This window comes from Strix uralensis, chromosome 9 (genome assembly GCF_047716275.1).
Source record: "Strix uralensis isolate ZFMK-TIS-50842 chromosome 9, bStrUra1, whole genome shotgun sequence".
NCBI classification, from domain to species: Eukaryota; Metazoa; Chordata; class Aves; order Strigiformes; family Strigidae; genus Strix; species Strix uralensis.
Genome location: NC_133980.1, coordinates 2,568,740 through 2,586,367, shown reverse-complemented (window position 1 = coordinate 2,586,367; position 17,628 = coordinate 2,568,740). Strand labels below are relative to the sequence as shown.

General features: G+C 40.4%; 1 protein-coding gene across 5 annotated transcripts; it reads right to left on the bottom strand.

Annotated features, from left to right (window-relative positions):
* Positions 1 to 149: 149 nt before the first annotated feature.
* MLF1 (myeloid leukemia factor 1) lies at positions 150 to 16,916 on the bottom strand. 5 transcript variants are annotated; one of them, XM_074878410.1, is made up of 8 exons: positions 16,809 to 16,916; positions 11,342 to 11,504; positions 8,317 to 8,361; positions 6,162 to 6,251; positions 5,189 to 5,317; positions 3,933 to 4,092; positions 3,225 to 3,357; positions 150 to 2,304 (listed from the first exon to the last, which is right to left on the bottom strand). In XM_074878410.1, exons 1-8 carry the CDS (start codon positions 16,853 to 16,855, stop codon positions 2,202 to 2,204), a joined length of 870 nt encoding a protein of 289 aa, XP_074734511.1. In that variant the 5' UTR covers positions 16,856 to 16,916; the 3' UTR covers positions 150 to 2,201. The 5 variants fall into 5 exon arrangements, with proteins under 5 accessions (XP_074734511.1, XP_074734513.1, XP_074734516.1 ...); XM_074878412.1 differs by having other exon boundaries at positions 6,162 to 6,248; XM_074878415.1 differs by lacking the exon at positions 16,809 to 16,916 and adding an exon at positions 12,086 to 12,158.
* Positions 16,917 to 17,628: the final 712 nt, after the last annotated feature.

Sequence of the window (17,628 nt, the reverse complement as noted above, 5' to 3'; positions counted from 1 at the left end):
TTGTGGTAAATGCATGTTTGCCTTCTGGAAACTGAGGGGCATACTTTCCCTCATTGTGTTGCTATTACTGTCACATAACATTTCAAAGCAGCCCAAAATAAATAATGTGCAAGTCATTTTGTGGTGTAGAGTAAGCCAGACAATAACCATAAATAATAAATAACTTTATTAAAGAATTAGTTTCAGATGTGCTACATAGAACAGTTTCTTTTGCGTTACATTTTAGAACATTGTTTTGCATAACAAAGTAATGAATATTAGCCTCTTTCCACTGTAATTTTAAAACCATGGTATGTACTTGGGTTAATTACATATATGTATCTTTTTTTTTATCTCAGTAAAGCATAGATGGAAATCTAAGTTGTCAGATGACTACTATTTTCTGTTAAATAGCAGTGTCTCTCAAAAGATTTCTGAAGTTACGACACAAAACACTTTTCTGATACTTATTACTCGGAAATTTAAGTGACATACCTGGAAAATGTCCATGGCCTTATATTCTCAATGACATTTATTGCAAAATTAATGTTGTCTTCAGGGTATGGAAGATCAGGCCCTGGAGTTGTACTCTTTAAGGAGAGTAGAAGCATCCCTTAGATTGAGGGATTGGCAAGCCTGGCTCTGGTATCTCAGGGTTTCAGCCTGTCCTTCTGTCAGCAGTTGCTACTCCCTTACCACCCACTTACTCATAGCTCTCTTACTGCTGCTCCTAGAATGGCTCAAGAGCAGAAACCACTAGTCTTTGCTCTAATAGAGGAGACCACCACTGCATTACAAAAGCAAAAAACCAGTTGTCTTTCCCTTGTCAGAGCTCTACAAAAGTACTTTTGATTATTTTTGCACATTAATAAACAGAATTAAATAATCTGGGGAATCTGCAGAAAGATACAATTTAAAGGCCATTTCCTTTTTAGCCAAACAAATGTTAAACTTAAACCTATTTTCTTTTATCATATAATAGTGCCTTTTTTTAAGGCTACACTACAATGTTTTAGCCTTAATATATGCTATAGTGCTAATGTTGTAACATCTACACAAATTATTTCTGCTACAAGATGGGGATCCATTCTGTGTAACAAACCAGGACACAAACTCAACACTTTGAATACAAAGACCCTTCCTGTTCTCAGTCCCACAGCTGGCTTTCCTCTGCAACGTCAGACTCTTTAACCAAACAATGAACAACAACAACAAAGGAGATCAATGTTTCATTTCAGATCATTCTACATCCACTACAACAGGACACACAAGAACACAAACACATCTCATCTCAGCTGAGGGGGGACATGGTTTGCTGTCTGCAGAGCTCTTTTAGCTTTTTAGGACAGAAGAAATGGTGTAATCATTCGTTATCCAGTCAAACTACTGCCTACTCAACCAATTTCTCCCACATATTTTTCTGATTACTAATAGTTACAGCTGAGTTTGAGGACACAGGGGTATTATTACAGAAAAATTAAAAGCTACTACAGAGAACCTTCCAAGAATGAAAAATAATGGGCCATCTCCAAAGTAAATATACAAAGGATCAGAAATACAAGACCGACAGTCTAAGCACAGAAAATGAGATGCAAGCACAGCTTATGAACATAAGAACGCTGAGAAACTAAAATTTAAAGTATTTGACATCTTAGTATTTCCTTTCACTTTTCTTCATGTTAAATCAAGGTGAATCTGGGGATTCTATAACAATTTACAGTATGATTTTAAATATATATATATATAGTGGCTACAGCATATTCAAATTGCTATTAATTGCTCTATCATCTAGAACATTAATAATTATTTCAGCCACACAAAACAAAAAGAGAATTTACTTTCTGTGCAAGTTATAGTGTGGGAAAAAGTAGTTGCATTACCAGGCTTAATAAAAAGTCTGAGACTGGTGCTGTTGTAGCAGAAAAATCTTGCGAGTCAAAGTTGTTTTTTTAAACAGAATTAGTGATAATCCATTAAAGTGCTTTTAAGTGGGAAGTTGTTGGGTTTTTTTTAATTTACTGAAACTAGACAGTTTAACCAAGGATGTGAAGTTTTGAAGAACATTCAGTTGTCAAAAGATCAGAGTAGCAAGGCACGCTAATACTTACTAAAACAAAAAACAGAGATTGGTCATATATACGTGTATACTTATATGAACATAAGCAATGCAGCACCGTTATCTTCTCTGAAGAAACTCCATTCAAACGGAGAATGGAAGCAATTTATTTTTTGCTGCTTTTGATGGGAACATGTGTTCCTTTCACATTGAGATTCTCCAAAGAAACTCTGGGCTCCCTGGAACCTGCAACTGCAAGTGGCTTCTCTCTGAAACAAACAACAACAAATAGGACATGAGGGTGGGGGAGTATAAATTTTGTTAATTATTTATGTGGAGGTGTAGTTATTTTAGTTATAAGGCAGAGTTGACTCTCCCTCCAAAGCTACTTCTATGGTGGTAACAATAGATTGAACTGTTTCCTCATCCTGCACCCTCAAGAAGAAAGAACCAGCTTAGTTTGAAAACTGAAATGGAAGGTAAAGTAGCCTCTGTAAAAAACCTCTAGAACTGAAGAGGTGCTGGAGGGAGAGCACTCTGTAGTTTACAGCAGAGGAGCGTTCCCCTTCTGTAGCATTCCCTACCAAACACACAACTGATAAAGGCATCACAACTTCCCCAGCACGATCTCAACAGGAGAGGAAAAAAGCTGAAGCTTGGCAGAGAGCAGCCTATGCCAGGGCACTCCTGCATTTACAGGTAAAGTCCTCGCTCCTGAATTTAAGATTAGAAGAGGTCTCATTTGAAACCTAACCCTGAAGAGAGGGGTGTCTGTCTCCAACTATGGAAGGTGTCTTTCCTTTCACCCAAGAGAACAGATCAACCTAGCCCTTAATCAGGATTATTCCTTAATGCAACTAACCCAGTTTAATGGCCGTGGGGGCAGCTACAACATTTGTACACAGTTGAGCTAAGAGAACTGGCATATTTCTCTAGAAGAACACTCACCAGTTTAGCCTATCAATTTGTTAATTTTCAAAGTCAAAATTCCTAAATTTCTTCAAAAATTAGTAAACAAAATACTGCCTTACACTCTTCATTGTGGCATCATGAGGAAAGGAGGAGTAAACCACGCTATTTCCTCCTCAGATTGCCAGTAAGGATCGTTTGTTCATGAACAGATTGCTTCTGAATTAAGTTTTCATTCTGCTGCTAGTATTTCCTTATTCTGGTAGGAAACTATTTTTACCTTCTTAATCCACCTTCCCTGGGTATGTGATGAGTACTTCTGTATTTCGGGGCTTCTAAAGTGTACTTAGTTCTAGATGGCTTGAACTTCATAATCTCTTTCTGCCACTCTTCATCAAAGGTCTGGGCCTCAGCTGAAAAACAGTTAAAGTTTACTTTTTAATAAATGCAAACAGGATGGAAAAACACATGGAATGAAAATCAGAGGTTTTTTGGACAATCTTTTTTAAACTTGGGGTCCATGATTCTCCACATGGCCTGCAAACTATTTCTAGGGGATCTATAAAAGACAACTAAAAGCTTACTGCTTATGTTTGGAAGACCAAAATAAAAAAAAAATCTGGAAGTCACCGTGTTGTAAAACATTTTAACCACACATCTCTTAAATATGTATGTCATATTAGCCACAAACACACAGAGCAAATAGTAAAGTTCTGTTAAAAGTTTGTTTGAAACCATGAAATATCATTAAAAGTACTTTCAAATATGAGCAGCTATTGTACAAACAGTGCCAACTGCATTGTAGCATTTTCAAGTCTGACTGGTTACTTTAACTGAAGTTGTCCAAATTTATATCAACTAAGGAAACTTGATTTGCAAACTTCCAGACTGTCTGAAAAACAGTCCCTTTTAAGATGTCTCAAGCTGGAACTTCAAAATCTTTATGTGAAACAGTGTAAAGCCAATGAGAGAACTGCAAAGTGCATACTTTCATCCAGGTTGATGAATTCTTGGTTCATTTCTTCATCACCAGTCTTGCTGTTCTTTGATTTTTTAATGACATGAGCACGATCATGAATATGATGACCAATAGCCATTTTTTCCAGTCCACTTTCAGAATCCTTAAGTGCTTTTCTTGTCTCCTTAACCTGTACAAAAAAGGGAATTAAGTGTCCTTCAACCAAAAAAATAAAAAAGTTTAAAAAAAAAAATCCAGTTTTTTTTCCTGAAGGTTTTATATCTATCTTTTGAAAAGGTTAAGTTTCATGGGCTTTTCCAATTGTCTCCTTTACTGTATTGGCTGAAAATACACCAACAAAGCACAGATCAAGTCTATTTTCTTTTTTGCCAACAGACAAAAAGATTAAACAAGAACACCTAAAGCTTCTTAGGCAACTTATACACTGGATCTTAATTGTGGGGGGAAAAAAAAGCCTAGTCTAAATATACTACATGCAGACAAGTCTTCAACATTCTCCTTAACAACAGAACGAGTAACAGCCGATGCCAATATTCCCAGCACGAAGGGACAACTAATTACTAAGTTGTCATGTTGACTGGCTTGAAACCCAGGCAACCACTTATCACTGTGTTCATAGGTATATTCTTAGAACCTCTCTGATAACTGAGTGTCTGCTTGAGCTTGAACATATCCCACAGCCAATCATGCTCAATGGCCTTTACCGCTCGCATATAGTCTTTCATGAACCTTGCTTCAGGGTTCAAATTCAAATTCAAATTTCTTAGCAGAATTAGATGCAACAGCTGCAAGGAAGTCAATGAAAGGGCATCTTCATCCACAGCGTTACGTAAGCATTTAAAAGTGCTTGAGTAAAGGGGAGGATTTGAAGCCATGTTTTGCATAGACAGACCTGCCTCTTGCTATCTTGTATTTTAGACAGAATTTTAAATGTACAAGAAGAGGATTAATTATAGCAAAGAGAAAGACATTGGAGACCGCCTTGAAGATCAGCTGTTCCAGCACTTGATTTTTCCAGTCTTTGATAGGTGTACAATTTATTTAGAGGTATACTTAGAAGCATACAAATTACAAGGAAGAAAAGTGCACTTTAGCTTAGGAAGCCTTTAATATAGAGCAATATTTAAACAGACATATATTTTTCTAAATTATAAGAGTAACTGTCTCCAGTAAAAGGAACCTGAAGGAAACTGTGCCTTGGTATAGGTGAACTTAAATTCTGATAATTACATACCACCTTTTTGCTGCATCTCAGGACTACTTACACCTCCTGGAGCTGTGCGTGTCTGAGCTGAAGCTTGGAAAACTTTTGGTGGTTCATCCCCTATTTTGGAGTATGTCATCACAGAGGAGGAGCTGAACGTGTGCGCATCTGGATGGATGGACAGGTCATCCTACAAGCAATGTACATTTCTTTTATTAATAAAAGTTTAAACTTGTGGATAATAGGTACTTCTTACATTCTGAGGCTGTCTTATTATGAAAAAGAATACCCCTCTGAAAATTTAACCCTCAGTCCTGGCACCATAGATGTGGTCTGTGGGAAGAGACCTTGGCATTTGATACCTCCAGCCTTGTCTGGCCACAGGTCTCCCCGCACCAGGAAACACGACAAATAAAAACCATGGGCAGCAATAAGCAACTGCTCAAACATTTGCCCTGGCACAGTTTAGTAGTGAAGATAAAACCTATAACATCAGTCTTGCCACATACAGTATATAATAAGGTGTGTGAGAGTTCAGGTGAAACAGGACTTGAGCAACAACGGTTACAAGCCATTTTACAAGGCCAACAAACCACCATAAATATACTTAGCAACACTTAATAGGTATCAGTGTTATCTTCATAGACTGTGAAGAAGAAAGCAGCAGAATTGCAAATCAAAATCAGAGGAAGGTCTAATTACAGGGTGTTTGTGGGTTTGTTGTTTTTAAGCGTACGGTAACACTTTAAACTGCTCCTTCACTTGAGGTGTCAGCTCTGGCAACAGCCAGACACCAGATAACTTACATCAGTTCTAACCCCTAGAGAATCAAGCATACATTTAAAGTACTGTTGTTAGCAAATAATCAGTGACAGCACAGAGAATTATGACCATGATATAGTCTGGGAGAAAAAAAAAAAAAAAAAATATTCTTACTATCTGCTTAAGACTAGTAACATTTTTCTTGGCAGGACTTTGAGTAACATGCCATTCTCCAATACAATTAATTTTACAACAAATTTTTAAAAACTTACAAATTTCCTTTGCATTTCCAGCATACTGTTTCTCATATTTGACATCATCCTGTCCATTGCAAAAAAAGGTTCCCCAAAATCTGCATCCTGCTAGAAGAAAAGACATTAAGATTAAAACACAGTCTCCTGCCTCCTCAAGTGCTGAAGCTGTTTTTCACATGCATTTTTAATGCAAATCAGACCATCAAAAAGGTTTGCACAGACTGCCATTCATAGTAGTAGACAAGCCAAAATGCATCTTTTCAAATGAAAAACAAAGCTAGCACAGAGAGTTTGCTTGCTAAGTTGGAGCTACTAGAAAGAGAGAAGTGAAAGATTTGACACTCAAATGTCAAAATAAGCTCATATTGTGGCCAATTTACAAGAACTATTTTCATATACCTTCTAACCTAATTCTGCTGTAAAAAGTACTATATGACCCTCCATGCCTCATAATCTACGGAAGATCAAATTATCTCTATTATGTAAATCCCTTAACGCCTATGGAATCACACTGAAACTGCCTCCCAGCAGACATAGCTCTTTGCAACAGTAGTGTACTCATAAAAGGGCAGTGTGGAAAAATCAGAGAAATATAAATTGGTATTTTAATGGCAGCTTAATTATTTGATGCTATAGATGCATCCAACAAACCATTCATTCGTTATTTTTACATGAAAGCAGAAGATCCACTGTTGCACAAAGCACAGCTACTAAGACAGGTTGACATGCACAGAATTTTATTACTAGGATCTGTAGCTGATGGCATATACTGACCACACTGATGAAAGCTACCTTTGGAAGAAAACAAAACAAAAAAATAGACAGGGAGATGGAGCATGCTAATTAAGAGCGAGCACCGCACGCTGCTCGGTGAGCTGGTAGACACACACACACACGCTTTGCTGCTTCCCTGGGCAGCTGCTGTGCCACCACCACCACGCTCTGGTCTGCAGGTACCAGGAGCAGGGAAAACAGCTCCCAGGGGCTCTGCCAAAGCCAGCAGCTTTGGGAAGAGGCTGTGAACCACCTCACACATTACAATAGCACACTCCCCGCGTTCCTCCAACTACTGGAAACATCTAAATAAATTCATGTAAACAGCTATGGATTTAAAGGTTTAAAAATAAAAGCTGCAGTTTAAGCACAAAAAGTCAAATTGAGGCATAGAAAATCTTCGATTTGTTTCTTGAGTAGCAAGAAATCTGAATCCTTAAGGGCTATTCAAAACCTCTGCACATTATAGACAATTTAGGGCACCAAATCATCACAAATGTCAGTAACTCCAGAAAACTGCCTTATACAGTTAGAAATCTGGATGATGACCAGTGATACTACACAGGAATCAGCTGCACCTATGGAATTACATGCCATAGATTGGGGAAGGGGGAGTAAAACCATAGCCTGGGCAGTTAATAGCAAAAGATCTTTGATTAGCTAATACAGTTTGCATACAGCAAGTTGCCAATTTGTGCCTCTGGAAGAGATAATTAAACAAGTAATACTTTGGGATCGGAAAATTCAAAGACGCATGCTTATTTTCATCTGCTCTGCAAGTGAGAGCCACTCTCTAAGCTACTGGTTTTCAAACTGAGGACTCCTTAAAGCCTTCCAAAGTAAGCAAAAAGCTCCATGAGGTCATAACAATAAACTTGTTTTTCCTCAGATATCTTTTACAGATCTTTCAAGATATTCCAGACCTCCAAACTACAGCTGAAAACCATTCCAAGCCCAGTTCCAGTGGAAATTCTGTCTTAGCTGTGACCAGCACTACAGGTCTTGTTGGTAATCACAGATACAGACACACCCCAAGCTACTGGTGTCCGACTACAGGCAGCACTGAAAATTGGGGGTCTCTCCAGGAATTATTTCATCTCTCCAGAGATTATTTCATTCCTATCCATCAGAGATCAAGCACTAACGGATACATCACTGAGTAGAAAAGCCAGCTGTTCTGTAGTAACTTTTCCAATCATGGTATCAGCATATTTAGTCTACCCTAGCATTTAATAAGGAAAAAAAAATATTTCTTGAATTATATTGTTCCATATAACTAAACACCAACAGAAGCAGTTTGCAAGCACACTGAGACTAGCCTTTGTCCATGCTTTAGCTATGCAGACAGTATACACATACTATCAAGAGCTACAAGGACTTTTGCTCCTGGGATACTAACCACTCTACCAAAGCCTGCAAACGGCATGAGAGCGCAGCTTGTGGCCTGGAAGAAAAAGGTTCTTTTGGTTATTATACCCATTATAAGACCCAGCAGAAGTAACTTTCATATACAGCAGGTGATATTAAACATTTCCGATCAAATAAAAACAGGCACTCGAGAGGACCTTGGTAATTTATAGTGTGCTACAACAATGTAATATGAGGTAGTCTCTGGGTATATAGAAGTAATATAACTAATGATATTGGAAAGCGATAGCTGTCACCACATTTAATAAGCCATATTCATACATATGTACTAGAAGCACTTAGAAGCTAGAAGTTGAGAAACACTTGTATACCGTAGCAGTTTTTGTACTAAAATTATTTAAAACATGGCACAGTGCTTCAGAGATCACCCACTTCTCTGAAAACACGTCATTCTTCCCAGGCCACAGAATGCCTTCCCTGAAAGTTGATTAAAATCAATAAATCAGTAGTCCCTTTAATGTAAATTTATGTAATTAAGTTTCAGAAGGCTGGCATACAATTTTAGAGCTTAAAAAATTAAGTGATGCGGGCAACCTGTTCACAAGTACTCATTAGGTATTACAAGAGATTAATGTAAATATAAAAGGTATTTCTCCAAAATATCCATACACCCCTTGCAATAAACAAAATGAAGTCTAACTTGTCAGCAGTTTCAAAGGTCACTGCAAAGAAGTTCTAGGTAAATCTATCATCATATACAGAACCACCCGAAGACAAATCCCCCTCGAGCAAATTATATTCTTCTGCAGTTGTATAAATAGATGTAGCTATAAACACTGGCAAATACAGTTCCTGTTTGAACAACTGATATTGAATACCCCTATATGACAGGGCAACAAGATGCTGGAAAACACACTGATGTTTCCAGGAAACTAAGATTGGAGAGTTATATAAAAGCCTACCTAAAGAAAGACTGGTTAGACAGAAGTCCCAAACACTTTACAATAACTTTAAGTACAAAAGGAAGGAATTATCCAATTCTTGAATTCCTTTATGAACTCCTTCAGATTGCAGTTCTGTCTAACATGTAGTGATAGAAAAGAATATAATATATATCAAGTGCAAAAGAACATCCTCAGAAATATAAAGTCGTTAGTCATATAAAACAAAGAGTTTATAAACTTTGCAATACATACTAAAAACAGTTGCCTAATATATAGGACAATCAGCTATCCAAACCAAACAATACTATCCCTTAAGATGTTTTACCCCATTCCTCCTGCTCATATCCTTTCCTCCTCCTTCCCTCCCTCCCAGAGGCTAAAAACTGACACTGCAAACCTGCTTGAGAAAGGAAAAGCGTTTTCAAATGTGAATGCTGTATTGCTGCACACTGAGTTGCTGCAAAAAATTCTGTTCCTTGTAAAGCAGTTTTAGGCATGCTTCAAACATGCAGTTGAAACCTAGAATTACAGTATCAGTAACCAGTACAGGTGATTTTAACAAAGTGTATTTTACATGGTAGTAAAGATACCCATCTTTTCCTACATAAAAATCTAACTATTCTAAGTGTTTGAATCATTTCTGGAGGGAAACCAGTTTGAGACTACTATAAGGCTCAAGTAATCAGTGCTGAGTCTTCTGTGATACCTGACAACTCTTAGGTGAAACATGAGGAACATCAAAAGATACTGGAAAGATTTTTTAGCAGGTGTGGAATTCTTTTGTGCTTATCAAAATAACACAGTGCTCTTGTACCTTTAACTTCTTTCTATAACCAGAGGGAAAGGTCTTTATGCCTCACGTTTAACGCTCACTGCCAAGAACAAGGGACGCAAACCCCTAAGCTATTAGGGTAAGGTCTGACACGTTCTTTTTCTCAAGGAAAAAGAAGCCTCGTCTGATTTTAGGCATCTACTGAACGAAGGCCTAAGAGTCTGCTTCAGTAGAGGAAAGATCATGCCCTAATTAGATCCAGCAGCATCTATATTTGAAACTAACTGGCAGCGTATGAGCACGGAGGAAAGAATCTGACAGTTACCCTTTTGACTTGTAGGTGACAGTCTGTGTTTCAGCTATGTTTATGAGGCTCGCTCTATCTAGGTTTGAACAACCACCACCAAAACTGGCCGAGTTCCACAAGCCCTTGTCATCTCTCTTGTCTTCCAACTGTTTTTTAAAATCAAATGCAGTTCATTAAAGTAAGAGATCATTCAGCTGCAAAATATTTAGCCTGGTGGAGGGAAAGGAACCAACTTCAAACATATATCCTTTCTAAATACAGCAATTAAATAAGGTTTAGCTACAGAAGCTTAAGATCTAATTGTCCTGCACGCCCAGAGAGTTGAAAAGATACTTTATGTAAAACATAAATCGTTGCCAACTTCCCAGTTTCAGGTGGTAATTTACAGAATGACTAGGTTTCATATCGATTTCCCTAATCTTTAATTTTTAGTCTTATATCTAGGGGAAACATTAAGCATCAACCCAAACACAGAACGTGAAGCCTTTATTCACAGTTGAAACAGGGTTTAAAATATCTCTGTAGATACTGTTTAGGTGGCTGAAACACAAGTTTGTGTTAAATCAAACCAACATAAATAACTAGACACAAGATACTCAAGTGCAGAGTGAAGATATAAACATACCAAGGTACCTTTTTAAGCAAAGTTAGCAAGTGTTCAGAGAAGGCTCTGTCATTGGGCATTTTTAATGCCTTTCTGTAATGGAAATATAGTATTTATTAAACCAAGCATTTGATAAATGTTTAGTTTGTTTCATTAAATATTGTATATTCAATGTTCAATAACAGACAGACTTGCTACTAGCCCTAACAGAAGTTTGTCAGTGTTAAGTAAAGGGTAATTAAGGAACCAAGAGGGATGTTATTCACATTCTACTCAGCCACGAAACAATCTGACCAGGGTTGCGATAGCTGAGCCAGGCCTCTATTTCCACTGGACCAAACTGAACAGAAGTGGAAATGTGAAGCCAACTATATTACTAATAAATGTAAATTCCATGTAGCAATCCTTCGAGATTAAGAAAATACTTACTCTGCGATTTCCTCTTAGAGCAACCTGAGAGTCCTGGCGTGCTCTTCGATCTACTGTTCTCTCCCCACCATCTGTTATACTGAGGAATGGATCTCGTCCAAAAGGATCAGAAAAGCTTCTCATCATCTGCCGCATATATTCATGGTGTGCAGCAAAAGGATCGCTGAAAGAGAGATATTTCGCATAGAAAGTCATTGAGGTTTATTCCGAGCTACATAATACGGCTCTGAAATTTTTAAAACTAAATTTTTTAAATCATTCCATATGGTTCTTTATGCAAATTCTTTAACAGGACACAACTGGGCAATCTCTTGTTCCTCACAAACTCTCACTTGTTTCACTTTTCTTCCCAACTCTGAAGTTGGTTGGGTGTTTTAGTCTTTTTGTCTTCTCAGCTGCTCTTGGGTGTCTGTATTGCTTTTTCTCTTTCCTCATCTTTTCCAAAAACATTCCATCCTTTGCAGCCATCTTTCACTCCAGCCTATGCTTACTATCTGCCAGGAACTATAAAGCTGACCTATATTTTACTCATCACTACTTCTACCTCCAACCCCTAATATTAAATGGATTATTTTTTTCCTCTCCTTTGTCCACTTTCATTGTCTAAAGCTTTGCACAGTACTACTTGCTGATTCATTGTGTCCCACTAGATTTTGCCCCCCCACCCCTCAAATTTATTTTGCTGGCTGCTCCCATTCTACTTTTCATCCTCCTTGACCCACATGCTCAAAAATGTATACTAACCTCTAAATTCCAGACAGCTCCATCTCCTTTACTTTAGTCACCCACATCTTTGCCTTCCCTTTCCTCCCCCTCCACAAATCATTTTCTCACATCCCTTTTCTCTGCTTAGGAAGAAAAGAGTCTTACTGGCTTTTTGCTTTCCTGTTACTTCCCCTCCCCTCTCCTCTCCTCTTTCTAAACACTCAACCTCTGTTTCCAAAAACCTACAGAACCCCACCAGTAATCCCAAAGCTTGGCTTGCAGGTAAAACATTGCTCAAGTTGTTCTCCCTTACTACTCACTTAATTCTTTGCATTCTCCAACTTGGACAAGAACTAAATATTTCTGAGGCCAAAAGAGGAGCCAAATACGATTTTGACAGAAGGACAATATAGAATCAGTATTGCTGCCTGGGGTCCAAGGCTACAAATTATTACTTCATACAAAAAACGTGCTTCATTTCCTCCCTTCATCTCCAGTCTAATTTTCCCCTTTGCTATTCCACTGAAAGCCACTTTATTAACATTAAGAGTCATTTCCCAGGTATGTTTACTTAGACTTAATAGCACCTCATCTTCCTTCCTATCAATTTCCTGGCACTCCCCAGACACCTCACACCCTCATTCTCTCCCAGGCACCGCAACCTTTCCCATCACATCTCATGCCTCCATGAAGAAAAGCTTCAGGATGCTCCTCTGACTTCAACACCCAACCATCTCTTAGAAATCTCGTGAACAGCTTTTCTATTCTCCCCACCCCTTATCTCCAGTCCCATGAAAACTAGTTTCCACACCATGTGGCCACTTTGATCTCTTTGCTTTGTACTGTCTTTGCATGCCAAAATTGCATTTATTTTTATTTTTTTGCCTTTTAAGTGAAGAAGTAAGGTTACAAACGTAACGCCGGATTAATTTTCAAACAAGACTTGAACACAATATCCCTTTAAGCTATGCACGTAACTCACTCCAGCACACCCCAGAAGTAGTTTTACCCGTCATTAAGCAGACCCTAATCTACACCCTCACATGACTGCTAGCTTTAACTTCAATCCTAATGTGATAAGCAGCTCGCAGACAGCCAGCAGCCCCTCACCTTTCACAGGATGAAGACCAGATGGAAAAAAGTCACTGCAGAAGCCAAGGCAAGGGAAGCACAGTACATACCTACTTCCATCTAATCTATTTTGACTCCCCAAACTTCAGATAGGTATGGTTATCAAAATACAAATAAATATGAACTGTATTCCATCAGTAACTTATGCATAACAAAATTTGTCCCCAGTCCCTTCCAGTTCAAAAGTAGGACGCTCATAAGTTACCTACAACACAGCATAAGCAAAACAAGATTCCACAGATTTAATGTAAATAAGAAAAATTGGTTGAATTTGGTGTGCGTAACATGCTGCAATACATCTCACCTGACATAAAATAATGCTTCCTACCTTGTGAAATTGTCCTTTTTGCCTTATTCCAGTTTCTCTGGCAACTTCTCCTGGCCATTCACCCTCCACTACATCTATTTGATACACACACCCGCATCTAGAACTGTGGGGTTTTTTGTTGTTTTTTTTAAAAAAAATGAAAGGTTCATGAAACTATTCATAAATACAGCTTCTTACTGTCAAGACAGGGAAGTAAGATATAGTGTGGACTGACAGATTTAGGAACAAAAGTAAAGTCCCTCCCAATTCCCTAGGGACATTTTAGGGAGCCATTCATAAAATGATCTAGTGTTGCCAAGCCTCAAAAGAAACACTATATAATTTTGGTACACTCTGGAGCAGGGCAAAACCAACCTAAAGTCAACAGAGAATCTGTCTGGAAGACAAGGCTTCCAAGGAATTAAACCTACCACCTTGATGGCTCTGATGACTGAAACTCAAGCTGTAACTACAAAAGGAGTGTCACCCTCACTATATATATTAAACAAGTCAAAGGCTCTCCAGTAGAAGATGCAAGATCTTAAAATTCTTTGCTCCAATCACAGGTTTTATAGGATAGCAACAGGTGGAGAACACTACTTTTAATTACCACCAATCACATCTGACTTAATCTGACCTTTTTTAGGGGGAGTAAAAAGATACTTTTGATGAGACAGACATGATTTCTGCAAGCTTCACACTATTATACCATAAAAGTGATGGGGGGGGAGGAAAGAAAGGGGGTTCTGTAAGGGTTTTGCACACAGAATTTGTACCCTTCACACGTTAAGCACTGTAAGGTATTTCCAAAATTAAGTTCTGAATGGAGATAAACGATTTATACATTTGTTGTTCCACTACTCTGCAGTAACAAAATCTTGTCTAATGAGTAGTTTATCTGACCTTCACCTGACATTCAGGTCTTTGCAGGGATCAATAAAGGGAAAGAACATTTGCAGCCTCTGAGACTGACAGTCTCAAACAAGTCCATCTGCTGTATGGAGAAAGAGACCTTAAGGCGGCTGATGCTGCTAGCACGTACACAAGTGAGGATTTTCACTAAGATGTATCTCACTTGCTACATTCTTTAAGCTTAAGCTCCGAAGTTTAAGGCTTTGTGTTCCAGCTGAAACCCTTTACCGTGTTCTAGTGAAAGTACAATGTTACTCCTTACTTCAGTGGGTTTCTGGTCAGTTGAAAAACAGTGTCCTAGAACAATAAATTCAGTTTACTATTTTTGAAAACTGTACTTCATGTTAGTGTTGGCTTTTTTTTTTTTCCCTTTTTACTTAGGAAGTTATGTAAGCCTGAAGTTGCAGAATCCCGCTGGAGATAACACCTGGAACAATAAAACAAAAGCTGTGTATTGGTAAATTAAAACCAGATGCCAACTGTGCTTGGCAGAGAAGACACAACTCCTGCACCTGCCCAGGCTATGAGGGATGAAGCTCAGCTGGGCCCGGGCAGCATTCTGGCTGACTGACTGGTGCTTCCCCAGGGCAGCTGCTCACAGATGGAGACATTTTTTTTAACCCAGGCACTATTTCCAGTTCAGCAGTCAAAAATCTCTCCTTATGAGGCAACAGAAACCCATTATTACACTATTTTGGAAGCTAATCTTATCTGAAGTAATAAGCTCGTTTCCTTAACTATATGCAAAACAGATTTACAAGGACAATGCCAAGAAAATGAATCTCGGTATCAATCTCTCATCTCTTTCACACACACTCCCTCTGTCTTTTGCAATCTTTTCTTCCCTACAATTTTAAACAGCATCAGTGGCTATAATAAAAATGCACAAATAAAATGAATAAATAAGAGGAAAGAAACTGATATTTCAAAAGCATGCTACAAATTGCTACAAACAAGACTTAACTGCCATTATTATTTTAATTTCACACAGAGGATTTGCATAGTGAAGTTTTCTGCACAGTGTATCCTGCATATAACTGATGAGTTGTTATAATAACGCTCATATTCCTAGAAACCAAGCATCCTAATCCATCTTGCGCGGCTTTAGAAACTACCCCACTGCTAGGGACGTGCTTTTGCAGCTCAGCAGTAGGTTCTTTAAGAGGTACAAATGCAACCTCAGCTAGAATATCCTGTAACTAAGAGATAAAGTCAACAAACCCACATCACAAGGCCTGATGTGTTACCCTTCCTTGTCCACCCACCAGCGTTACCCCTTATCTTTGCTTGTAATTAAGCTCCACATCTTTAGAAAAACTAAAATCATTCAGGCTCCTCCGACTTCTCCAATCCCATTCTTACCCTCTACAGATTAGTTTCTGACAAAAGACATAAATTGGGGCCAGATAGATATTTCAGCAGTTTGGGCTATCCCAGCACTCTAGGGGAGCATTTGCACAACACACTACTTAGATTTAGATTCCACTGGCAAACTTAAGATTCCCACAGGAAATAAACCGATTTCAGAATTTAATGCGCAGACATGCTCTACCCCAAGCACTACCGACATGCTCATGATATAGAGACCAAAAAAACCCCACATTTGCTGAGCTAAAGCATCAACATCCACTCAGGAAACCAGCACAAGGAGCCAGTTTGCCTTTACTGCTCTCACACACAGGTTTGCAAAGTTTTAATGCAAGAACACCTGGTGTTATCTTTAGTGTATGCATCGGCAACAGGAGCTCAGAAAGTCTACAGGAAAAAAGAACAAATAAGTGGAGAAAAGCTAGAACATCTAGCACCTGCCAACTTCTTAAGAAACTGAAGAAAAAAAAAATAAGGAAGTCAACCCAAGGGAGATGAAGATTTCTTCTCAGTCGATGTCACTATGAAATTACGATTAAGCTCTTCCCCTCCAACTTTTTAAGAAACTGAAGGAAAAAAAAAGTGATCATGAAAGTCAGACCAAGGGGGGTGAAGATTTCTTCTCAGTCAATGTCACTATAAAATTATGATTAAGTTCTTCCCTGCGCTATGAGACAGTCAAGATTACATGCGTTACTGAAGAGGGGAGTAAGAGACAAGTCTGTGGTATTTAAAATCACTGGCAACAATCTACCCCCCTACACAGTTTTAAGGAACCCCCCGTCCGACCGTTGGTGCCGGGTAACCGGAGGAGCGCGGCTGTACACCCCACCGCCGCTAACCCCGCACAGCCCCGCGTCCCTCAGCGCTCCAAGCCCCCCCGCCTCGAATCGCTCCTTCGGGGAGCGCGGCGGCCTCCCCGCCGCCTCAGACCCCCCCGGCCCGACCCCTCGCAGCCCGGCCGCCGCCAGCGGTGTGACTCCAGGGGCGGCGGCTGCTCGCCCGCCCTTCCCGGGGCACCGGAGGCTGCGGCCGGCCCCTCACCGGAAGAAGGGGTCCTCCTCGAAGCAGCGCCCCAGCCCCCCGAACATGGCTGCGGCTCCCCGGTGCTGTGAGACCCGCCAGCCCCGCCGGGCCCTCACGGTGGCGCCCGCTGCCCCACGTGACACCGCCTAGCGCCGCTATTGGCTGCCGCCACTGTGACGAGCACGGAGGGGGCGGGGCTGGCCGGGCGCCGCCGTTGCCGTGGCAACCGGCGCCGCTTGCGCGGCCCCGCTCCAGAAGGTTCGGACCGGGGCCTGGCGCGGCCCCATGCAGAGCAGGGGTGGGGGGGCCCCACGGAGCGGGGACCCCCACAAAAGGGGGATCCCCACGCTCCTGCTCGGGCTGCCGCTCCCGAAGCCTCGTTTTTCCCGGCGGAGGCCGCGGGGTCCGGCCCCGCGCGGCCTTGCGGGGGGCGCAGGCCCCGGCGGGGGGCGCAGGCCCTGGCGGGGAGCAGGCCCGGCCTTCAGCCCAGCTCCTGTCAGGCGGTGGCGGGTCGGGGCTGTCGGCCCGGCTCGGGCCGTTGCCCCGTCTTTAGAAATTTTGGAAAGAATTGTATTTTTTCCAGTAGGTGGCAGTAAAATAAAGCGACCGTGTTGTGCGAGGCGGGCCGCGTCCCTTTCCCAGCTTGGCCTGAGCGGGAGCCTCTGGGCGAGCATTGGCACCCCGGTGGCCTGTGCTAAAGCAGCCATAAATAGCTGTTCCAGCCGAATCTAGCAATGAGGAAAAAACTGAGGCCGGGATGGAGGAAGGATATTTGACCGCCGTGGCCGCGGGTGGCCATCGCCGCCGTTTGTGGATCGGGATTACCTTTCACTCCACA